Source organism: Myxine glutinosa, chromosome 7, assembly GCF_964187855.1.
Source record: "Myxine glutinosa chromosome 7, kmMyxGlut1.1, whole genome shotgun sequence".
Classification (NCBI taxonomy): Eukaryota; Metazoa; Chordata; class Myxini; order Myxiniformes; family Myxinidae; genus Myxine; species Myxine glutinosa.
The window spans coordinates 49,827,342-49,853,050 of record NC_136267.1 but is presented as its reverse complement, the minus strand read 5'-3'; the positions used below and the strand labels follow the sequence as shown (position 1 = coordinate 49,853,050).

Below are 25,709 nucleotides of genomic sequence, written 5' to 3'. Positions count from 1 at the left end.
GCTGCTTGCAGACCGTGCCAGTCAGCCTGAGTGAAATGCCAGACTCGTCGGCGCTGAGGAGGCTCTCTGAGAATGGCCAGAGAGATGTCCACTTTAACAAGCACATGATCAGAAGAACCAATTGGAGCAGAAGAAGAGCAGCAGACATTTGCAGGGACGTTTGTCATAACCACGTCTAGAAGAGAAGATACTCCATTGACTGAGATCCAGGTCGGGCAATTGACAGATTGTGTCAGTCCCAATGAGTCGCAGAAGTCCTTTGCTGAGGTGCCATGGCTGGTGAGAGAGGAACCCACACCCAGCCAGCTGGCATGATGACAGTTGAAGTCGCCACATATGAGGAAGAGAGAGTTTGGATGAGTTGATAGAAGTTGGTCCATGTTGTCAGACAGCGAAATGTAAATGGAGTCATCACTGTTTGGAGGCCGGTACAGAACACATATGAACAAAAGGTGGGAGCGGAGAGAAAGCCGTAGCCAGAGGTACTCCTGGGGGTGGGGTGGAGAGGGGGCAGTGCAAGGAGAGTGGGGCAGTGCAAGGAGAGTGAGGAAGACAGTTTTTGATAAAGATAGCAACCCCACCACCAGGACGAGGCTCAGGTCTATCACACCGGAGGAGGGAGTAACCAGAAAGAGATATTAAGGAATCAGAGACATCTTGAAGGAGGAAAGTTTCTGTTAAGCAGATCAAGTCTGAATTGTCAGAAGCAACCTGAATGGAGAGATCAATCAGGTCTGAGCGAAGGCCCCGGATGTTTGAGGTCCATACCGTTATTGAGGAGAGAGGGGGAGTATCGGGTGCAGGACAGGGTAGGGGAGGGGTAGGGTCAGATGAAGGATGAGAGGGGGAGGTAGGGAGAGCAGTTGATAGTGTGTCAGAGATTGCAGAAGAGTTACAAGAAAGGGAAGGATGAGGAGGACGAGAGGTTTGATGGTGATGGGATGAGGCACAGTGAGGGGTTGTTTGAGGGGGGCAGGGGGGCAGAGGAAAGTAGAAGGTTGGGGGAGGTGGAGGTATGAGATAGAAGGGATACGAAGTGGGGAGGAGGCAGCTTTGAGGAGGAGGCGGGAGTGGGGAGAATTGGAGAGGGATGGTCGGGAGGAGATTTGAAGGGGAGGGGTTGGGGGGGAGTTTTGAAGGGGAGGGGCAAGGGGGGAGTTTAGGAGGAGAGGGGCACGGGGGGAGTTTAGGAGGGGAGGGGCAAGGGGGGAGATTTGGAGGGGAGGGGCAAGGGGGGAGTTTATAAAGTAGATGATTAATGAAAGACGAACATTTATAACAAATTGGGTTTATTGTGATTTTCAAGTTTGCGATCCGTTTAAGAACGATGGAGGAGGGGTGGAATGAATGTGAATTTGGAGCATGTAGTGAGGAAGAATTATAAGAAATTGAATTTATTTTTGAAGTGGAATGAGTTGAAGAGGAAATTGCAAAGAACCTTTTAAATAGGAAGAAAAACAGTGTGTTGTAATATACCACTGAATAAAACACGGCAGGGGAAAGTTTAAACATATTTAAACAGAACCGTGAAGAACAATCTTATATTCACAAAATACCAACGGGGAGAGGGCCTGGAGGGACAACCACGAGTCACGTGAACAGGGCAAAAGGTGGAAGGCAAGGAGATAATGGGGGCGGGGCGACACAGTGCACGTGGACAGAAGCACACGATGAGAAACAGCACACGTGGAGAAAGGGAAATAAATGTTGTTGTTTTTTTTTTTTTTTTTTTTTTAGGGGGGGGGGGGAGGTTTAAAACGTTAGACAAAGAGTAGATGTTCGGGGAAGTTCGGGGGAGAAGGGAAAAATCTAAGAACCAAGCAAAAACAGCGAAGGAACTTAAGTGAACAAAGCTTCGACGGCGGAAGCCTCAGGCTACAAGGCCGCACACGCGAGGCAAACAGAAACTATTAATTTATGAAAGATTAACACCTAGAATCTTCCTAGGGGCACACTATAGGTACATACACCGAAGGATAGATACAGTTTCGACAAAAATACAATTGTAAACAATTACTTAACTTAGAAAACGTGGAGAACATGTCCAGCTTCGAAAAATCGTGTTGTAGCCAGCAAGATCTCGCGAGATCTCCGATTACAATCAGTGTACAGTTCCAATGACTGATTAAAGTTGTCCTACACTCAATACAACCCCCAAACCTTGAGTAACTTTCACCTTTGTTCAGAGCAAATTTCAATGAACAAATCGAAGAAAACAACGTTGCACCTATTGGTTTAGAAACAGCTGCAAGTACAAAGAAAACTGCGACGATCAGTACCATGTGAAACGCAATATTGCTGTACCATGCAAAACGCGATGGTGCTTCCTGACTTCCTGTTGGAGTTCGTCTTGACCTTCATATGTTCCAGGTGTGCATCAAAGTGTCAGTTAAATCAATTTTTTTCACATTTCAAAGGTGGACTCACAGTATTCTGGCTCCCCAAGGAAAATGAGGCACATTTTACATGCAGTTTGCAAAAATTACTGATTCATTCGTTAGACCATATGCTGTGACGTGCTCTCGTGCAGTCTCACATGATTTCGCCTCTTTATGGCTTCCAGTTCCCCCTTGGTTTCCCTCTGGGTATTTTTTTATGCCTCTGCCCCTGAAGGTGGCTAGAGGCATTACGTTTTTCGGGTTGTCCGTCCGTCTGTCCGTCTGTCCGTATGGGTTAAACCTCGTTTTTCTCAGCAACCAGCAACCACATGTCCGATTGAGACAAAACTTTCAGGGTAGGAGTGACACTACACTACATACATGCTTATATATTGTTATATATTGCTACATACCTGCTTGTTATATTGCTACATACATGCTTGTTATATTGCTACATACATGCTTGTTATATTGATACATACACGCTTGTTATATACTGCTACATACATGCTTGTTATATTGCGACATACACGCTTGTTATATATTGCTACATACATGCTTGTTATATTGCTATATACACGCTTGTTACCCTGCCAGAGGAGAGGGTATTGCATTTGAGTCCGTTTGTTTGTTTGTTTGTTTGTATGTTTGTCCGCACAGAATAAATATGATTTTCTCTGCAACCGTTGGTCCGATCGACAGGAAATTTTCACCATAGGTGCAACTCCACCTGCAGAAAGTTGTAATGATAATGATGACGTCATAGGTCACATGGTTCGGCCGCCATCTTGGAAAAACCGAAAAAATTTGCACCTCTATATCTCCGAAAGCGCTGAATAGAAAACATTGAGACATGGCTCATTGTAAAGAACTCTCCATGGGGAATAAAATATGTTAATGATGATGTCATAGGTGCCTCCATTATGACGTCATAATTTGACAAGTACAAAACTTCATCTGATCAAGATGAAATTTCTTGAGCATAATCTAGGAATAAATTAGTTTAGAAAAAAAAAACGTCATCTGTCACGTGATTCTCCCGCCATATTTGTTTCAACACAAAAGCCTTAAAAACCACTGAAAATACATCCTGGCGAGGGTTTGCAATCTCTGATTGCTCTTTTTTACTCCCGCCAGGGAGTAATGCATTCGATCGTGTCCGTCCATGTGTGTGTTCGTGTGTTCATGAACAAGATATCTGGAAAAGTTCTGAACGGATTTGTATGAAAGTTGGTGGGATGATTTCCCTTGGGATAAGGAAGAATTTATTAGTTTTTGGTGAAGCTCAGGATATTATTCCAGATCCAGGAATTTTTTTTTTCTGTTTTACTGCATTAAAGCTTTTATTCTTATTCTTAAATGATGTTTTTCTCCTCTAATTCCGAGATATATAAAAATTAATTCTCTGACAGTTAGGGCCTACTTTCTTTTTCATTTATTGTTTTGGGGAGAGGGGATGTTAAACAAAACGTATTATTCCAACTTGACCCACGGCGGGAGTATGCGCTCTACTGAGTGGCGTTCTAGTCTTGTTATATATTGCTACATACACGCTTGTTATATATTACAACGTACATGCTTGTTATATTGCTACATACACGCTTGTTATCCTCGCCAGAGGAGAGGGTATTGCATTCGAGTCCGTTTGATTGTTTGTCTGTTTGTTTGTCCACACAGAATAAATATGATTTTCTCTGCAACCGTTGGTCCGATTGCCAGGAAATTTTCACCATAGGTGCAACTCCACCTATAGAATTTTAAAATTACAATTATGACGTCATCGGTCACGTGGTTCGGCCGCCATCTTGGAAAAAAACGAAAAACTTTGCACCTCCATATCTCCGAAAGCGATGAATAGAAAAAATTGAGGCATGGCTCATTGTAAAGAACTCTCCATGGGGAATAAAATATGTTAATGATGATGTCATTCATTGGTCCCTCCGTTATGACGTCATAATTCGACAAGTACAAAACTTCATCCGATAAAGATGAAATTTATTGAGCATAATCTAGGAATAAATTAGTTTAGAAAAAAAATAATGATGACGTCATCGGTCACGTATTTGTTTTAACACAAAAGCCGTTAAAACCACTGAAAATACATCCTGGCGAGGGTTTGCAATCTGATTGCTCTTTTTCTTGTTATATATTGCAACATACATGCGTGTTATATATTGCTACATACACGCTTGTTATATTGCTACATACATGCTTGTTATATATTGCTACATACACGTTTGTTATATTGATACATACACGCTTGTTATATTATTGCTACATACATGCTTGTTATATACTGCAACATACATGCTTGTTATATATTGCTGCATACACGCTTGTTATATTGCTACATACATGCTTGTTATATTGCTACATACATGCTTGTTATATGTTGCTGCATAATGCTTGTTATATGTTGTATGGAGAATGTCAATGCAAATTTTCAATGCAAATACCATGCAAATCATAAAAATGATCCTTAATATCAATCGGTCTCTTCCTGATAGTCTTGTTCAGAAACTTGAGGATTTGCGATGGAAAGACGTCAGAAATAGGCTAATGGTGAAATCTCAAAAGGGGCCATAAAATGGGTCTAACCCCTCCCCATCTTAGAACAAAACACAACCTATTGTTTCTTCAAGGGGGATGTCTGGGGAGTTAGAAAATCATGGTTGTGAATATGAAAGCATTGCACATCACTCCGAGAATCACATTTACATATATACAGTCGTCCCTCGCTATATCGCGGTTCACTTTTCGCGGCTTCGGTACATCGCGGGTTTTTCTCGCTGGTATATGTAAAGTTATATCGCGGATTTTTCGCTATATCGCGGGATTTTGCGGTATAAATGTATTTTTATATACTATTATTTTAAATATTTTTGTGGTAAAATAAGCATTTTCTAGCCTAAAAAATTAAAAAACGCAAAAAAATAAGAAAAATACAGTAATTAAAACATATTACAAGAAATAAAATACTGTACATAGTGTACAGTAGAAGGGTCGACAAAGAGACAAAGAGTCGTGCGTATGGAAAACGCAGATGCGGCAGCTTCCACTTACGCTAGTTACCCACGTAATGGGTAACTGTAATGCTCTTTCTGGCTGTGCAGTACATTCATCATCGTCATCACCTTCATCGTCATCAGCACTGCACAGCTAATTCATCATCATCTTCATCACGCAAGTTGTAGTATTGAAGAGCCGGGGATCTTGCTTGATACGGACGAAATGACGGGCAAGACACAAACTCGTCCGAGAAGATATTTATTCTCAAAACCAACTCGGGAACACTGAAAAGCCCATTTATCGGGCTGCATTATAAAGCACAACCAGAAACCGAAACCGAAAGCCACGCCTCTCAAGCGTGGCGTGCTTCGGCGGTCACGTGATCAACAGGTGTAGCTGATTATACCCGCACCCGCGGCACGCTTTGGCGGTCACGTGACCAGCCACTCTGACGCCGGGGATCCCCGCCGGTGACGTCACCGGCTGGAGCAAGGAGATTCTGATGCTGGTCTTGCTTGGGGAACCCACGGGTTGCTACAGTATCTTCAATGGTGAGTACCCATTAGAATTTTATATGTTGTTAAAATTACGTATGTTTAAGAGTGTAAAAAGTGTTTAAGAGTATAGGAAGTGTTTATAAGAGTATGGGAAAGGTTAATAAGAGTGTGGGGAGGGTCATAAAGCTTTAAAATATATATAAATAATAAAATAAAAATATGGTCGCTACTTCGCGGATTTTCGTCTATCGCGGGGGGTTCTGGAACGTAACCCCCGCGATAAACGAGGGATCACTGTATATATATAATAGGTGCTGATGTTGACGCCAAGAGCCGATTTGACGTAACAGGTTTTTTCCCTTTATAGGCGTCAATATTGATGCTATATGCACAAATATGGTATCAAAATGTGCAGGAAGATAAGACACACTTAATAAAATAGGATTGAGGCTTAACAAATAACTTTTATTGGATAGAAATGACAAAATGTTGAAATTAAATGCTGCAAATTCACTTCGGTTTCATCGATAAAGTGGGACAAATACATTGTAATTTCAGAAATATTAGCTTCATAGTCATAAAGTTTATGTTCAAATTTCCCCTGTTCATTCGTGTATTTAACATTATTAACCAAAATGTTAATATCAATAATACTGATAATTATACTGTCAAAATCAAATGTCACCCCCCTAATATTTTATTGAAATTCACAAATCGCAATACCACCAAAACATCAAGTAGTGGGGCAGATAAGGTCATATATGGAAGGTATTGTGCATTTTATGTGCATGGCAGTTTCAGCATATAATCTACATACCCCAAGGTTTTATTTCAGACATGGAGGCAATTTGTTTCTGACCTGTGGTGACCTTGACCCCAGCATTGCATGCTCCATTGATAGTTTGACCTTGATCCCTTGTTCCAAGGTCAAATCTGATGGTGGCAAATGATTCCCCATATATGATTTCCTATTAGTGCCTAATACATACCTAAACTGTCTGACCATTATTTAAAGAGTTACAGGTACTTGAAAGTAAAAGCTATAAATAACTTCGGGACATCCCCTCATGTCATGTGACTGATGACACAATCCTCTCAGCTTTCAACTGTCTCCATGTCATAAAATGCACAATTGGTTTGCTATATTTCTTTCCAGATGGACTTTTCTGACAATGGTCATCACCCTTCTACCATGGATTTGGAAGCACCAGCTGTGAAACGTCGAAAAATCGATACGGACCATTGTATCATATGCTCCAAAACTGTTGACCCGAAAAAGGACCATGTGGTTAAGAACCCAACTGCTGATGGCTTGAATGCAATTCTAAAAGCAAGTAAGCTGAGACAAGATGATGTTTATGAAGCACTCTGGCCTTTGCAACAAGAGATTTTAAGCCTGAATCTGAAAGTGGCTTTCCATAAATCATGTCGTGCCAATTACACCAGCAAGTCAAATTTGCCTAAATGCCAATCTACCGATACTGAACAACAACCGTGTACGTCGGAGTCCATCTCTACGGAACCTTCAAGGCTCATGAGAAGTGAAACAAGCGGGTTTGACATCAGGAATGATTGTTTCATTTGTGGCAAACGGAACACTTCAAATAGAAAAAAGCTTACACAAATTTCCAAAGGCATCGGACAGACCACCAGAGAAAAGGTTCTTGCAGCGGCCCACAAAAGAAAAGACGACACCATTCATATGCGAATGCTCTTGTATTCAGATTTGTTTGCCTATGATGCCAAATACCACCGATTATGCTATGGACATTATATAACAGACCTCAACATAGCTGCTGCGCAAAACAAGTCAGGAGAGTCAGCAGCAGTTACATTACACGATGTAGCCTTTGATGAACTTAAAATTAATTTGGACCAAACTGTCTTCTCCAAAAAAAAGACTGTGACAACCCTTGCCAGTTTGAAAGCACAGTTCATCAACTATTTAGTTGAATTGGGTGCCAGTAATGCGCAGCAGTACACCGCCTGGAAATTGAAGGAACGATTAACCAAATATTACAGTGATCAGTTGGTCTGTGTTACATTATATGGTTGTACTGACATTGTGTGCTCCTCTTCTGTGACCTTGGGTGATGCACTAAAAAAGGCCACTGCTCTGCAAGATGCAAACGATGATGATGACTATGAAAAACTGGTTTCTACAGCACAAGCAGAACCAGTGAATGAAAACCCTATCTTGCACACTGCTGCTGGCATACTGAGGAAGCACATGGCTGACATCAAGCATGCAATTGGTGTCTATGCACCAGCTGAAGACACAAACATTGAGCAGTATGCCAAATTCATTCCAGATGCTATGTATGACTTCATTCAGTGGTGCTTCAGTGAGAAGTCATACACGAATATAACTAGCTGTAGCAACGAGGGTGTTTCAAAAAGCAACCTGAAAACGATCGCCATATGTCATGACATAATATCACAGAACCAAAATGTGTACACAGCAAAAACCCTGGACCTAGCCTTAAAAGTACATCACGCATTTGGAAGTAAGAACATCATTGACTTACTTCATTCACTGGGTCACTGTGTATCATACGACGAAGTACGGCGTTTCCTCACATCTGCTGCCATTGATCAGACAAGTAGATCAGAGGATGTTTACATACCCAAAAGACTCCAAAACCTGAGGGTCATTGATGATTATCCTATCATCGACGGCACCATTGATAACTTTGACCAAAATGAAGCAACTTTGGATGGAAAGTCAACTACTCATGCCATGGCAGCCGTACTGTTCCACAGAGGAGTCGCCCAATGCGAAGGCCATTCCATCCCTAGACTGCCAAAGAAGTCGCTATCTGCCTCTGATAGAGTTCGTCCAGGCTCTGATGTTCTCGAGAGGTACCTAATAGATAAGCTATATATTTGAATTTAGGAAATTAATGTCTGTCATAGTAGTATTCATTGCTAATCATGAATGGTATTTTATTTATTTATTTTAGTAACTGTACTTCGGTACTTGCAGCTTATTCAGTGTTTATACTGGAAATTTGAATTTGGTAAGAAGACATTATGGTGTTTGGTTTGCTTGGTTGTGGGTTTTAGCGAGCTTTTCAAAGTCGTCAACTTATCATTGTAGTTATAGATTGGTGGAATTTTGTACACATATTACTTAAACTAAATTATGTGCAATATCAATATGATGTGTCTCTTTTAGGTACAACAAACCTGCCAAACGGCCAGAGCCCCCATCTATCAGCGATTCATCAATACTGAATATTAACAAACACAGCCCAGAAATCAAAACAGCCGAATGTAAAGATCTAGGGTGGAAAGTTTCTCGCAAAACAAATGATGGTAAATAATGTGTTCCATCATGGACAGCATATAATGCATTCTTATCACAGCGAAATTTGCCTGTCGCCACCACATGCTAGTTACCTTTCATTCATGCCCCTCCAACAGACCTTACTACCATCTATACAATCCTGCTTAGATTGGTCCATTGCTGACAAACTTGAGCAACCTCACATCCTTGTCACTGCTGACCTTGCTATACACAGCAAGGCCCAACAGATCCTGTGGAACAAGCCTGCTCTTTTGGATGGAAAGCTAACAATGAGGCTTGGTGGTATGCACTTAGCCATGGCATATATAGCAAGCATTGGAAAGCTATATGGGGATGGGGGTCTCCTTTCCATGCTAGTCGACTCTGGTGTCTACGCTCCTGCAACTGCAAGGCTCATGCTTCAAGGAAAACAGGTGTCCCGAGGCAACAGGGGCATGAAGCTGGTACTGGAGGCATTGTACCGGTTATACCAGGAAGCATTTTGGGCATGGCTACAACAGCAGGATCACACAGTGCTGCAAAAAGATGACATGTGCAAGCTTGTGGGAGAAATCCAGAATGCTTTCCAGGTTGCAGACAGGGAATCGGCTCAAACACTCACCGAACAGCTGGAGGCAGAGCACATCAAAACATTACATGCACTCCAGCAAGAGTTCACAACCACTGGAAGGAGACAGTCTGCTACCTTCGTGTACTGGGACACATTCATGCAGGGAGTGGGCACCTTGCTGCGACTTCTGAGAGCAGAGCGGGATGGCTTGTTCGAGCTGCATCTCATCGCCATCTGTGAGACTATACCTTGGTGTCGAGCTGCTGATAGAGGCAACTATATCAAATATTTGCCTGGATATCTGAATGATATGATATCACTGCAAGTCAAACACCCAAAGTCCTACCAATACCTGCTAGATGGAGGATTTGTTGTCCGCAGGTCTTCTAGACGGTTCAATGCAGTTTCTAGTGACCAGGCACTTGAACAGACGATAAACCGCGAGGGGAAGAGCCAGGGAGGTGTCATCGGGTTTACCTTACGGAAAGGTGCCCTCACACGCTGGATGGTGACTAGGCACATTACTGCACAGTACTCAGAGGCCTTTAAGGAAGTGTGTGACAGCAGCAAACAAACAGCTATCAAGAACCATGCTGAGCACGGCAAGACAAGGATGGCAAGGGATGAGCAAGACGTCATCAAGATCGTGCAATACGTAGAAAGCTTGCAGAATCCATTTGACCTAATGCGGTACCTGATGAGCTAGTAAATGTCACAACTGGACAAGTAGCATCGCAAGAAGTATCCAATGGACTGGGACATTTCCTGGAAGTTGCCCAGAAACGTAACATTACCTTTGTAGAAAAGCATCTCCTGGTTGACAGGACCATCAGCTTCTGGGACACAGAAACACAGTCGAAGATTGTAACTTTCACCAACATGTCCAAGCCCCTAAAATCCAACAAGACAGACAAGATGATGGTTGCTTCGGAAGTACTTTTCCGACGGCTGCTGGCTGTGTCAAAGCACCGTGATGTCAGCCTGGAAGAGGTGCTGACACATGAACTAGCACCTGTGCCACCTTCTCACTTCAATGATGACGGGACAATGCGAAAGACAAGCAAGGCAGATTTAGCTAAGAAGTTAGAATCTAATTCTGAAGAAATCCAGGTGTTGCAAGGGTCTGACCAGCATGACACTGCATTTGTCATCGATGGGATGGCGTTACTTCAGGCACTTGATGAAGTACAGTTTGACACATTTGATGATCGAGGACTTGCAGTAATGCAAAGAATTGAATCACTGTTAGCCGGTAACCTAGGAGTGGCATCAGTAACTCTGGTCTTTGATCGCTATGATGCGCAGCTCTCCATTAAGAAGCTGGAAAGAGACCGCCGTACGTGTGGAGAGACAACCCCTAGCTATGTCATCAGTGGACGTCGCCGAGTTCCAAACTATAGAAAATTCCTGAAGAACGCCAAAAACAAATCAGCACTTGTTGAGTTCATCTGCGAATATTTGACACAAACTGCTCCACAGCTCCTCGGGGAACACCAGTCGATTACATTGGCAGGAGGGTTCGAAGATGGTCAGCTGGTTAAACTTGTTGAGCAAACAGGAGTTCAGGAAAAACCTGAATTGTTCAGCACCCATGAGGAGGCCGACACACGGATCCTGCTACATACCATCGATCTCGCTAAATCACACTCGAGGATCATTGTTAGATGCGATGATAGGGAAGTATTAATTCTTCTAATATACTACTGTGGCAAGGGCATGCTCGGCAACTGCAATGTGTACATGAATGCCGGTCATTGTAGCAAAGCAACGAATCGCCAGAGGTTGATTCCTGTCAGCAGCATAACTGACAAAATTGGGCAAGACATTTCACTGTGCTTACCAGCATCCCACGCTCTTAGCGGCTGCGATAGTACCTCCTCACTCTTCAGGATAGGCAAGCGAACTGCCTACAGCAAGCTCTTGCAGAACATTGGAGACTTGCTACCACTGTCACAGCTGGGTCAGTCCAGTGATGTATCCGAGGTACTCCTCACTGCCATGAAGTATGCACTACTGCTGTATGGATCGAAGAGCAAATCGTGCCACTCTCTGGACCAGCTACGCTATGATTATGCATGCAAAAGTGATAAGGCTGCATGTCTCTTCCCACCCACCGATGATGCATTTGAACAACACGTCAGACGCGCCAATTACCAGGTGGCAATATGGGTTCACAGTCACGTAGCAAAGCCAGTTCTTTGGAAGCCTGATGGCCATGCATGGCAGCTGAGAGATAACAAACTCGAGCCCGTCATGTTCAAAAAAGAAGCGGCCCCAAAAGAGGTTCGGGATCTCACACATCTGTATTGCATGGATGAGGACTGTTCACAGACCAGAGCCTGTCAGTGCCTGAGAGCGGGGCTGACATGCACTGAATTTTGCTCCTGTAATGGTGATGGTTGCCCAAACACAGACAATTCTCTTATCTTCAGTGACAGCAGCGATGATGACAGTGACTGAACATAGTTCGACTTCATTCAGAGCATCATCAGAATGACATGTATATACTACTGCGATTTCTGGATGTTGGTAAAATATTAGGGGGGGGTGACGTTAGATTTAGACAATATAATTATCAGTATCATTGATATTAACATTTTGCTTAATAATGTGATATACACAAATGAACAGGGGAAATTTGAACATAAACTTTATGACTATGAAGCTAATATTTCTGAAATTACAATGTATTTGTCCCACTTTATCGATGAAACCGAAGTGAATTTGCAGCATTTAATTTCAACATTTTGTCATTTCTATCCAATAAAAGTTATTTGTTAAGCCTCAATCCTATTTTATTGAGTGTGTCTTATCTTCCTGCACATTTTAATACCACATTTGTGCATATAGCATCAATATTGATGCCTATAAAGGCAAAAAACCTGTTACGTCAAATCGGCTCTTGGCGTCAACATTTATTATATATATATATATATGTAAATGTGATTCTCGGAGTGATGTGCAATGCTTTCATATTCACAACCATGACTTTCTAACTCCCCAGACATCCCCCTTGAAGAAAAAATAGGTTGTGTTTTGTTCTAAGATGCGGAGGGGTACTCGACCCAAAAGCACCCTACACCGCTCGCCTAAAACAGTTTGTGGGGATTTTCTCAATGTCATGTGATTCCTCTTCTGACATATTGGAAGCACTATCTGGAAAATTCTCAATTTCCAGTTCACAAGCTATACTCATGTTCTGTGGTGATCAGGTATCAGCCTGCTCTATTTTAGATGAAGTAGGGAGGGTGGGAGGCTCTGATACAACCTCCGGTAATGTAGCGGGAGGAGGGGCAGGAGGGTCAGATTCTAACACAGATTTGCCAACATGAAGTTCTTCTTTAACCTTTGGCATGTCTTCAGGGGAAGTCAGTGTGGAAATATCTGCAATTGAAGTCATTGGTGGTTAAATCAGGGCACCGATGGGGGAGTATGGGGGCAGTTTTTGGCCATTTTACAGTGGGGTCGTTATGTGGCTCATTCTTATTACCACGAGAAAGAATCAAGACTGCACTTTCTTTACCTATCTCTGGAAGAAAGTCATATTCACCTTGATCTACCGGCAAGTGGTCGATATCTTCACTTGAGAGGGACTCACTGATTACTCATGGATACAGTGTCAGATAAACCTGGAGTTGTGTCCGACATTAATATTTGTTTATCAGCCAAAACCATCTTCTTTCCTTTATGAGGAGCAGGTCCCTCCTGAGCTATTTGCCTCTTCCTCAACGAGGAAATAAGCGAAACCCATCCCAAACACTTGAGGTACGTGCGACCTTTGGGATTGACGTTACATTATCTGAGACAGTAAGTGTTGCAGGTTCATTGACGATAACGTGTGGAACCGTATTAGCCAGAGTGGCGGTCTCCCCGGCTGAAGCGGATGCGATTTGAAGACAGAATTGGTTTAAGTGACCAAACTCACAACAGACAAAGCATTTTAGCGATTCTGTCAATGCGTACACTTAATAATAGTGTCCAACCACGCGGAATTTAATCACTACATTATGGACTTTCTCCACGTTAGAAGCCACCAACCTTCCAAACTCAGAGCAAACGCTCTACGTCTGGTTGTATCAGACATCTCTCTCTTTGAACATCACACAAATTGAATAGCATCGTTTCTCGTGTTACCTGGGTATTCAGTGTGACGTAAGGAATGTTGTTCTTCACCATGCGCTCAAACAACGAGAGATCCAGGTGGTAGTCTTTTGCCAGCTCGTATACCGTGGGGTTTGGCCGGAGCTGGCACACAAAGCAATCAGTAAAGATTCCCACATAAATTTATTCATCTAGAATTTTTACAGCAATCTTGAAACTATGATTAAGAAAGAAAAGACAAAAGATGATTTAGTCACAGCACATGTTTGGCAAAAATTAGGCTGTTGCCCAAAGTTTAAGTGTAAAAAACAACAGCAAAGTTTGTCAGCCAACAACAAGATAATATCTTATTTTGCAAACATGTAGTCCTAGAAAATCAAAAATGAGAGAAATAAACTACAGGTTTTCATTTATTCATATGCAGTCTGGGGATACTTGGCTGCATCATTTTCTGGAGGCATGGCTGTGCAGTTGATGCAATGCCCCCTTACCAGCTAGCTGGTACTCATTTTGCCGACCTTGGAAGGATGATGGGCTGAGTTGACCCGTATGCTCAATGGCACGACAGGGGCTTGAACTCAAGACCCTAGGATCTTAGGCCAACACCAGGCTTAAACTACAGGTAATGGACATAAACAAATCCCACAACCTCCTTCCCCAAATCCCAATTCCATTCTTCTCCATAAAATGTCGTATTTATAATTCAATTTATTGTGATGCGAGGAATCCAATACTTTAAGCTGATTCTTTACGTTTTTTTTTGTTGTTTTTCTGGATACAGAATCGAGGCTCGTGAAAGAGCTAACATTTATCAAACAAACAAATCAAACAAACAAGCAAACAAAGTATATAAAAATGGGAGTGGTAGACAAGATGGGGAGAGAAGGGGAGGAAGCACACAAACACAACATTTGAGAGCAGGGACATCGGGAGATGTGTGGGAGGGAGAGGGCTTGGGGGGAGGCAGGATAGGTATAAAACGCAAGGACACCAGGGACTTCCAGGAAAGAAGTTGGTATTTCAAAAAAGTGGATTTGGGGTGAAATTAGCGGGGGTAGAAAAGATCAAGGTTTTGGATTGGGGAAGATAAAAGATGGTGGGGAACAGCTGTTTTAAAGACCTGGAGGGAGGAGTGGGATTGAAGAGAGTGCGGGAGTTTGTTCCAGAGGCGGGAGAAAAGAGGAATGAAGGAGTGAAGGTGAGCAGAGAGTCTTGATTTTGGCAGTTTAACCATAAGAGGGTTGCAGGCAGATCTTGTGCGACCTGTAGGAATATTTGGGGGGACAGAGAACAGACGGGGCTGGGGGGGCTAGGCCGGAGAGGAGTCGGTAGAAGACGGAAAGACCACCAACCTGCCTGCGGTGAGTAAGTGAAAGGCCCTCGGAGATAGCGTCATCGCGGGAGATTCCAATGATTCTGAACGCTTTGGTTTCAACAGCGTGAAGACGAGCTAGGTGTGAGGCAGGAGCACCAACCCAGAGGGGAGAGCAGTACTCCATTGAGCTGCGGATGAAAGCCTTGTACGTGGTGAGGAGCTCAGGTGTGCTAAGGAAGGACTTCGCACGACGGAGGATGCCCAGTCGGCGACTGGCTTTGAAGGCCAGCTTGGAAATGTGGTTTTCCCAGGAAAGTGGTTTTCCCTTCCCTTCAACTGGTTTTCCCTTCAACTCTGCAGCAGAGTTGAAGGCCAATCTCAAATCACAATGACAAACACCCCTCCTAACAACCCTACTCCACATCCCAAATCACATTTTACTCTTTACTGTATCCCCATTCCTTCAGACAGCCAGTTTGGAAACATCAAAATGACTGTTGAATTACACAACTGAATCCCAGATCCAATTTCCTTTCAGAAGACACTTAATTTAACACGTGGGCACCCTGAGATCACAATATCACATTGGTATCACACATGAGTGCATATAGTAATGATGTCACACACGGCTTGATTGCTGGATCGAAGCACTTCGGTTGCAAAAACGGCACAAAATATTTCCGGCCACAGCAATTTACTCTGAGGACATCAGAAACTGGAAATACACCAACTCTGGTGAGAAGCTTCTTGATATTCGGTTCATTTTGAGAATCATCTGGAATGCCCAATTGATTACCTTAAACTCCTGTTTATCCTCCTACTTCAACAATTCAGAGTATTATCAATCTTGGTGTTAAGACGGGCTTCCTTTTTTCAACATAAGTAAAACTACACAGGGGACATAAGTCAAAGAGCTTACACTCAACGTGAACTGGAAACGAGTAGGAAACTACAATGTGCCCAAAATCACAATAGTGGCAGGGACTTGCATACCTGTTGGTGGTCCCCAATGAGAATGAGATGTTGGCATTCTGAGTTGAGTGCTGTAAATACGTGTGCTTCCAGAACCTCCGCTGCTTCCTCCACGATGATGATCCGAGGTTTTAGTTGCTGCAGCAGATTTCGATGCTTGGCTGCCCCTGGAAACGTTGCAGACAATAATCAGTTTGATCTGATGCTAAGTCTGCTCTTTCTTTTCCATGTACAAATATATAGTTATGGTTTTCAGGAGTCCCAAAGCGATACACACACTTAAAGCAGTTATTTCATAGTATACTGTGTTGATAGATCTGCATTGCGATCGTGTGGTTAGAAATCCCAAGTCATTTTTCTCATTATGGTCTTTTCTACAAGCCATCTGCCGCATCTCACAGTATCGCAAGCACATTTTCCTCACAGCACCAAAACCGCTTCCAACAGGTTTAATGAACATCTGAGAAAAAATATCGCACCAAAATCTGAGGCTGTCACGGGCTCATTCTCTTCACAGATGCCCTGTTGAAAGTAAAGGTCCCTGTTGAAGTGAAACCGCTTCAAAGAGGTTTCATGAACGCCTGCGAAAATAAATCGTGCCAAAACCCAAGGCACTCGCATGTACTGCATTGGCCTTAAAGTCATGCCTGGCAAACTGCACTGGGTCACGCTGGGTCCAGGCCAAGCTGTGCTTGGTCCAGAACAAAGCGAGGGGAATGCAAGGCGAGGGTGCAGTGACGCCATGGAGTCCCTGGTGCACGACGCAGCTCCACCACACTTACACCATATACAGGGGTCCCAGCCACTTTGATTGACAAAATAATAGGAAAAATAGGAATTCTGATCACAAAAAATAGGAGTTTAATAGGAAAAAACTAGGAAGTAATAGCACAGATTTCAGCATTGGAACAACATCGGTAGCTTTATTGCTGCAAGATTTATGCAAATACATGTACATGTATGGGCATGGACACACCCCCAATGAACTTGGGCCCACCCGTCTTAACATCGACAACAAAAACTATGACTTCTTCTTTTTGGCAGCCACCATGGACTCTATCAAAGTCTGCTTTTTCTTCTCCACTTTTCTCTGCGCCTCCCTGGTTTCCACCATACGAGTCTGTGTCTCTTGAATCTTTTTCTGAGCAGACTCAAGCATGGCCTGAGCTACTGCAATTTCAGTCATGTCACCTTTCTTAAGCGCCACCTTAAGCTTTTTATTTGCTTGATCAAGCAGACTGTTGCTAACAGTCAGTGACATCTGCTGAGATGACTCTTTTGCTGCCAGAGATTTCTCTGTTTTCTTCAAGTCCTCGCTCTTACGAGACAGCTCCGCTGCCTTCTCTACAGCAATCTTAGCTGTTCTCTCTCTTTCTTCTTTCTCTTGCCTGGTTTTCTCCCTGGCTTTCTGTTCATCTTCCTTGGCTTTTCGTTCTTCTTCAAGTCTCTGCATATAGTGCATGTGAGCAGAACGTCCTAACGAGAGGAGTCCCTTTGTGACTGGGACCATTTCGGGCCGGTCACCATACAATCTCATGCCATCCATTGTTGCACGGAGACCATTGATTGATGCCTCGCTCAGACTAACTCTCTCCTTGGTGACACTTTTCCCACTGATTGAGAACGCGCGTTCCACGTCACTGTTTCCGTGAGACAGTGCAAGGACAATCCTTTTCATTTGTCTCACTTGGGGGAATTTACAGTTTCCCGTACAGCCTTTTAAAGCCAACACTTTTCCCCAGTAACTGTCCACTCTCTTCATGCAGACTTCTTCTTCATTCTCCTGTGTTTCCTGGGACCAGTCAGTAGGAATGGCTTCCTCTTGGTACACCTTCCATTCATCTGCAATGCTGTCACTGTCAATATTCCTCTTCAGCTGTCTGGACAGGCTCTTGGCTGATTCAAGAGACCATGCAGCAGTCCTGTTTTGTGGCTGCAGACATCTGGCATTCTTCAGGATTTTGTTTGTCAATGGAAGCTTCTTTTGTAGGTGTACTATGGCTGCCTGGTAGCACTTCCTCATCCCAAGATACATCCTTTCCCTCTCAGAGACTTTCAACTTAGCGATACACCGTCGGGTATCCTCTCCCACACCCATGGATTCATTCTCCAGCTGGTTTGCAACAATGGAAACATCAAGGTTTGAGATGTCTTTCACAGCATCAACTGAAGGAGTCTTCATAATTCTTCTGATCAGTTTTTTGAGCAGGTCATGGAGTTTGTCATATAGAATGTGCACAAGTGGTTGCTCTGACTGGAAGAAGGTGAGGAACTCTGCAAATGTTGCTGCCAAGAACTTCAGGAAATGCAGTTGAGCTTTTATTTCCGGTCGCTGTAGTTCTGTTTTGATTCTTTTGTACCTGGGTTTAAACATGTCCTTTGGCTGCTGCTTTGGAAGAAATACCAAGAAATACTCTTTGAGAGATTCCCAGATCTCTATCAGCCGCTCCACTGCAGGTCCCAGTGTCAACCACCTGCACTCGACATGCTTCAAAGGCTTTTTTGGAACAGCACCCAATTTATGCTGAATGTCTTGAAAATCAACAGATCTAGCAGCAGAGCCTTTGAACCAGTAGAAAATGTCCACTGCAAGCTCAGTTAGGTTTCCACAGTACTCTGCAAGTCCTTTGGCAAAAGCATTGTGTACTGTATGGAGAGTACATGTCCCTACATCAAGGAGACCAGGGCCCCTGTTGTCGAGAATGGCTTTGTCAATCTGTCTCCACACAGTGGTGCTCACATTAGGCCCATCACTGCCGAGCATGATAATATCCTGAAGCTGCAGTTTCGATTCATCCAAGGCAGAGATTATTTTCCTGGACAAATCTTCTCCAGTTGCATGACCCATGAGGTAAGTTTTGAGGTGAAATACTAATATCTGTTCCTCGGCATCAGACCAATACCGTACACGGATTTCTAGTTGCTTCAAGTTCTGTTTATTGGTGGTTTCATCATACATGAGGCTGAAGCCAGAAGCTGAATTCTTAACATCAGTGACTATCATGTCCTGAAAATAAGGACCTGTGGCTTCGCTAATGAGATATGAAACTTTCGATGAGCTCATTGAGAAACCATCCGGGATAACACCAGGAAACATTGCCTGCAGAAGATCCTTCAAACCGTCACAGGAAGAGTAGCTCAGATTCGAACGAACAACTTTCAATGTCCATAGAAGTTCTGCTTTTGTAATAGCGTCTTTTTTGGACATACAGACTAAAGCTGCACGACTTGGCTCATCTGTAGAAGCTGACCCTGATGCTGAAGCAGATGAAGTTGATGGTTGAACGAATGTCAGCAACGTCTGTGACCCACCCAGCAGTTCCTTCGCACGCTTCAGGTGCCCTTTGTTTTGGGCATGTTGTGTCAGTTGTTTCACACCCTGATTGTCACACCTCACTTCCGAATGGCACAACGAGCAGTAAGCTGAGAACACTGAGGACTTGCTAGGCTGACACCAGTCAGAAAGCCTACATCCATGTCCACTTTTCAACCACTCTGGGTTAAATTTAGTTCTCCCACCAGGCATTATACTGCTGGGAGTATACCTGTCAAAAAGAAAACAAATATGAGATAAGATTAAATGAATTAGCATAGAAAATCCTAACCTGTTAACGCATGAAGTGGAAAGAACTGTGAACCAAACAGTTTTTTTTTTCAAAACTGAAACATAAGTTAGTAAAATAATGAGAACAAACAAAGTAATTTAAAGGCAAATCAACAAATTTCTTACCGGTCTGCAGATTATACCTGAAACAAGAAAGATGATAAATAACATGTCCTAACATGTTTACCACCCGATAATTGCATTTTCTCCACTGCTGAATAGCTTGAACACTAATCTGAGTTCAAGCTAAGCGATGACAATTCAATTATGTATCTTTGGTATTGTTGTTGTACTATCTTCAGAAGATTATGAAACAACAAGACTTTAACAGTCTTTATTGTTTTTTGTTTGTTTGTTTTTTTATTGTCCTACATTGCTTGCATTACCTATTGTGCAGCATTGCGTATGTAAATTTTAATTCTACTGTAATTTTGTTAAAAGCTGAATATGCAACTACCACACGAAAGTATACAGAATTAAGTTGTAATCCCTATTTTGTGTCGTGGTCCTTCTTTATTATCTGCAATTAAATGATGAAATGTGTGAATTGTCGATTGAATTAGTTCTTTGCCAAATACTATTAGTTTTAGGCAAAATACAATCTCATTGTAATAAGCGAAAGATTGAGTTAAACATGTAGTATCAAATGTCAATGTTTAGCAAATTAGTAGAAAAGTTCAATTTCAGGTAGAATCTTTAGGGAAAGGTTGTTAGTAATAACTGAATAACCGCAAAGTTCACAGTTGGTTTTGTTACTCTAAGTAAAGTACAAACCTTAAAAATTGAGCTCAGCTGAACTTTTGAAATAAGACAAAGGACAATGATAATGGTCAAGGTATCATTCAGTCATTCTTCACAAAGTATATGAGATAATCCAAGAGAAATGCGTGATAAACATAGTTATATTATTTTCATCTCATTTTATCTTTTATAATTCTGTTACTGAATAGCATGAAGCACGAATCATAAAGGTAAAACAATTGTTTGGAAGGATATACTTAATATTAGGACAAAGTCAAAAATAACAATAACATAATATACATAAGATATACATATCATTTCCAGTCGAGATCAATAACAACACGTACTTTACACCATGGTGTAAACGACATGCCTCCACTTCGTACAGTATTTATTTGTGACGTCATCACTGCATACTCAATTTTTCCTCAACACTGCACTTTGTTGAGTCCTCAAAAATGCACTCACCACTTGTGAAATCGATCGAACAAACGGTTTTCGAGAAAAAGACAAAGAGACATATGTTCTTCGGGGATTTGAGCTTAAAGTCGTTTTGGAAATTTGTCTTGCGATTATGGACCCAGAAAGCAATTCCATGGCTGACGATTGGTATAGGAATGTCTGTTCTGACGCTTAGATACAGAAATTCTACTAATTAATATATCAATTTAAATTTTGGAACATTGAGGGTTAAAAAATAGGAAAAATAGGAATTTCCACCAAAAAATAGGAGATTTATAGGATCCTATTAAAAAGTAGGAATAAATAGGAAAAATAGGAGGGCTGGGACCCCTGCATATACTTCCGACACCACCACATTGACACTCCGGCACCCATCCTCCCCATAATTAACCCTCCCTCCAAAAAAAATTGGAACATTTTTCAAAAGAAAATACCCGAAGGACATACACACGGGAGAGATATGTGCATACCAGAAGTTTGGTACGATTTCACAAGGGTTTGAGGGAGTAGTTCAGTGACAAGACAACACAGGTCAGACACTGCACAAATATATATATAGATATATTAATTCCAAACAAATGAAATAACTCACAGGAATAGCTAATTGATTAATACTATCCTGATGCAGTCCCAGATGAGGCGGCATCGTGAAGCACATCAGCAATTATAAGAAGTGGTTTGAGTAATGATAAAAAGAAAAAAAGACAATTATTTATTTACAATGATTTTTATCTTTTTTTGTTTTTTTTACAATAATACAATGATTAAAAGTCTACTATGTGTTTTTTTTTGTTTTGTTTGTTTTTTTGCTTTTTACATTTAAGCGACGAGCGACGTGGCTTGCTTCGATCTCTCCACAACATCAAAGTTTGAGTATTTTCCCATTCGTGTCTTTGTCAAATTTCCACTGGTTATTTTATTGTGTATCTCTATTTAGTTTTGTAATTATTAGTCGTTTTTTATTCGCACCTAATGCACGGCCTGGTCTTTCCAGGCTCCCTCCCCTCCCCCCCCCCCCCCCCCCCGTCAGTATTTTGTGAATATAAGTTCTATCCTTCATAGTATCTGCATGTTTCTTTGATTTTTGTTTTCTTGTTTTCTCCCCCCTACCTCTCACGAACATCTTACCCTTTGTCCAACGTTTTTAAAAAACAAAACAAACAAATAAACAAAAAAATTCTATATTAATTCTTTCTCTCCTCCCGGACACGTGCTTGTTCGCTCTCCTCCTCGTCTCGACTTGTGCCCCGCCCCCTATATCTCGTTTTTCTTCCACCTCTGCTCCTTCTTTCTCAAATCCACGTTCTCACTTAGAGACTTTTCCCAGATTATTTTTCATGGTTTTGTTTAAATATTATTAAAATAAGTTTAAACCGCAGCCGTGATGCTGACGCCGCCCTCTCCCTCCCCCCCCCCCCCCCACCCCCAGAATTTCCATGTTTTAAACGTTTCCCAGTGTGTACCCTGGATTAGAATAGGTACACCGTATCCCTGCGTGTCGTAAGAGACGACTATGAGGGTTGGCGTCAGGAAGGGCATCCGGCCTAAAAAACATTGCCTCAAAAAGAGAACCATGACAATCACAAGTACATATGGGCAGGGTGCAGCCCGAAGTGGAGATCGGTTTCTGAGGTTTGGGACATGGAATGTAGGGACAATGACAGGGAGATCAGGAGAAGTGGTGGAAGTATTGGTCAGAAGAAGAGTGGACATATGTTGTGTGCAAGAGACGAGATGGAAGGGAAGTGGTGTGAGAATGGTGAAGGGTAGGCAGGGACAGAAATACAAGTTTGTGTGGCAAGGGTGCCCGGAGGGCGTGAATGGTGTTGGTGTCCTGTTTTCTGAGGAGTTTTTAGACAGTGTGGTGAGTGTGACTAGAGTGAGTGAAAGGTTGATGGTGAAAATGATGATTGGAAAGCTCTTGGTGAACGTCATCTCGGGATATGCTCCGCAGGTTGGTCGAAGCGATGAAGAGAAGGACAAGTTCTGGTGTGCGATAGAGAAGCTGATGGAAAACGTGAAAGATGAGGAAGTTGTTGTGGTGGGAGGAGACCTAAATGGACATGTGGGAAGGAGTATGGATGGTTTTGAGGGAGTTCATGGGGGTTACGGATATGGTGTGAGAAATGGAGAAGGTGAAAGGATTTTGGAGTTTGCTGATGGAGCTGATTTGTTGATTTGTAATACTCAGTTCCAGAAAGAGGATAATAAGCTTGTTACATACACGTCAGGTGGGTCGACGACAACCGTTGACTAGCTGATGGAGCGTCGGCGAGATAGGGGGCACCTCCGGGACACAAAGGTGATCCCGGGGGAGGAGGCTGTTTCACAGCACCACTTGGTTGTCTGCGACATAAGGGTGAAAGGTGCAAGGAGAGCTCGGCGGGCGAAGTACCAACCGAGAATGAAGGTGTGGAGGTTGAAAGAGGTGACAGTAAGGGAGGCATTAAAAGAGAGGCTGAGTAGGGTAGAGGATGATGTGGTTGAGCTTGAAAGTGGTTGGATGTCAATGAAAGCTAGTATGTTGGGAGCCGTTGGTGAGGTATGTGGATGGACAAAAGGACCACCGAGGCACTCGGAAACATGGTGGTGGGATGAGGAGGAAAGAGGATTGACGAGAAGAGGAAGAAGTTCAAGGAGTGGCAGAAGGCGAAGGGTACGGGAGCAGAAACAGCAGAGCATGAAAGTTATAAGGCAGCCAGGAAGGCTGCAAAGAAAGAGGTAGCAAAGGCGCAGGAGGCATGTAGGAAAATGTTCGGAGAACGCTTGGATTCGGAAGAGGGTCAGAAAGCGGTATTCAGGATTGCAAAGCAGATAGCGAAAGAGAGATGTGATGTGATGGGGGTGAGTTGCTTGAAGGATGAAGTGGGACAAATCGTTGTCGACCCAGATGGAATTAAAGGAAGATGGAAAAGATATATGGAAATGCTGTTGAATACAGAGAATGAATGGGATGGCAAAATAGAGAGTAACCAAGTTTTAGGACCGGCAGAGAAGATAACTGAGAAGGAAGTTGAGGAAGCGATAAAAGCAATGAAGAGTGGACAAGCGGGAGGGCCGATGTGAGTTGTGGGAGATATGTTGAAGGCAGCAGGAAGTTGGGGTGTGAAGAGAATGACAGAGATCTGTAATCTGGTGGTGAAAGAAGGCCGCATTCCAGTGGATTGGGAACTGAGTACCCTCGTCCCTCTATACAAGGGGAAAGGTGACCCTCTGGAGTGTGGCTCATACTGATCGATAAAGTTATTGGAGCATGGAATGAAGGTATTGGAAAGGGTGTTGGAGAGGAGGATAAGGAAGAAAGTGAAGATCGACGAAATGCAGTTTGGATTTATGCCAGGAAGAGAAACGACAGACGCACTTTTCATTGTGAGGCAGTTGCAGAAGTACATGGAGAAGAGGAAGAAGTTGTTTCTTGGGTTTGTTGATCTGGAGAAAGCATTCGATAGGGTTCCACGCAAAGTATTGACATGGGAATTGAGGAAGTTAGGAGTGGAGGAATGGTTGATCAGAGTAGTGATGGCAATGTACCAAAGAGCACGCACAGCTGTAAGGACGAAGGACGGGAACAGTGGTGAGTTTGAGGTGAAGGTGGGAGTGCATCAGGGGTCGGTACTAAGTCCACTACTATTTGTAGCTGTGATGGAGGAGCTGGCTCAGAACGTAAAGGAGGGTTTACCGTGGGAGTTGTATGCAGATGATCTGGTGTTGATTGCGGAAAGTATGGATGGACTGAAGGAAAAGATGAACAAGTGTAAGGAATGTATGGAGACAAAAGGTCTGAAGGTGAATATCGGAAAGACGAAGGTGATGGCAAGTGGTAAAGCATGTGGTGAGGTGGAAAGAACTGGGAAATGGCCCTGTGCTGTGTGCAGGAAGGGTGGCGGAATGAACTCCATTTAATGTACAATGTGCGCTGAGTGGGTTCATCAAAAATGTAGTGGTCTGAGAGGGTCATTAACCAGTGTGGCAGCTACATTCAAATGTATGGTGTGCACAGAGGGAGCTGCAGATGGAGGAAATGTTGAGTTGGATCTTGGAGACGGCGTGAAGCTGGAAGGTGTGAAAACATTTTGCTACCTCAGAGACATGCTGAATGGAGAAGGTGGATCAGACTCAGCAACGGTTGCAAGAGTGAGATGTGCATGGAAGAAGTTTCGGGAACTGAGTGGCGTGCTGATGAGGAGGGGAGTGTCGTTGAAGCTGAAGGGAAAGGTGTATGCTGCATGTGTGAGAAGTGTTATGATTTATGGGAGCGAGACATGGGTAATGAACGTAGAGCAGCAACGAAGGTTGGAAAGGGTGGAAATGCAAATGGTTCGACGGATGTGCGGAGTATCGTTGAGAGAGAGGAAGACAAATGATGAATTGCGAAAGATGATGGGAATAGAGCCTGTGATTGATGCTGTGAAGAGGAACAGGTAGAGATGGTTTGGTCATGTGTTGAGGAAGGATGAATGTGACTGGTTGAGAAGAGTGATGGAAATGAATGTAGAAGGAAGTAGAGGACGGGGAAGACCGAGAAAGACGGCTAAAGATGGTGGAAGAAGAAATGCGGGCAAGGGGGTTAACAAGGAGAGATGCAGAAAATAGGGCAAAATGGAGAAGATTGTCATGGGGACCGCAAGGCTAACCCCCGCTCTAGGAGGGAAAATGGCCTTTAAAATGCATGTTGTTTTACATTCAAAATATTCCCTGGTACCTTTCAAAAATTGCAAACCATCATGTGCTGTCACTCTTGCTAAATTCACTGCTTAGATCATATGTACA

General features: G+C 43.0%; 1 protein-coding gene across 1 annotated transcript in view; it reads right to left on the bottom strand.

The window, feature by feature from the left end:
• The window catches only part of LOC137430743 (NFX1-type zinc finger-containing protein 1-like), a 207,167-nt gene that overhangs the window by 16,391 nt on the left and 165,067 nt on the right, over positions 1–25,709 (bottom strand). Inside the window, exons 13-14 of the mRNA XM_068121518.2 lie at positions 16,154–16,299; positions 13,879–13,989 (exon numbers count right to left, since the gene is read on the bottom strand). Of these exons, the coding sequence (XP_067977619.2) occupies positions 13,879–13,989; positions 16,154–16,299 (257 nt within the window). The remainder of the gene's footprint in view (positions 1–13,878; positions 13,990–16,153; positions 16,300–25,709) is intronic.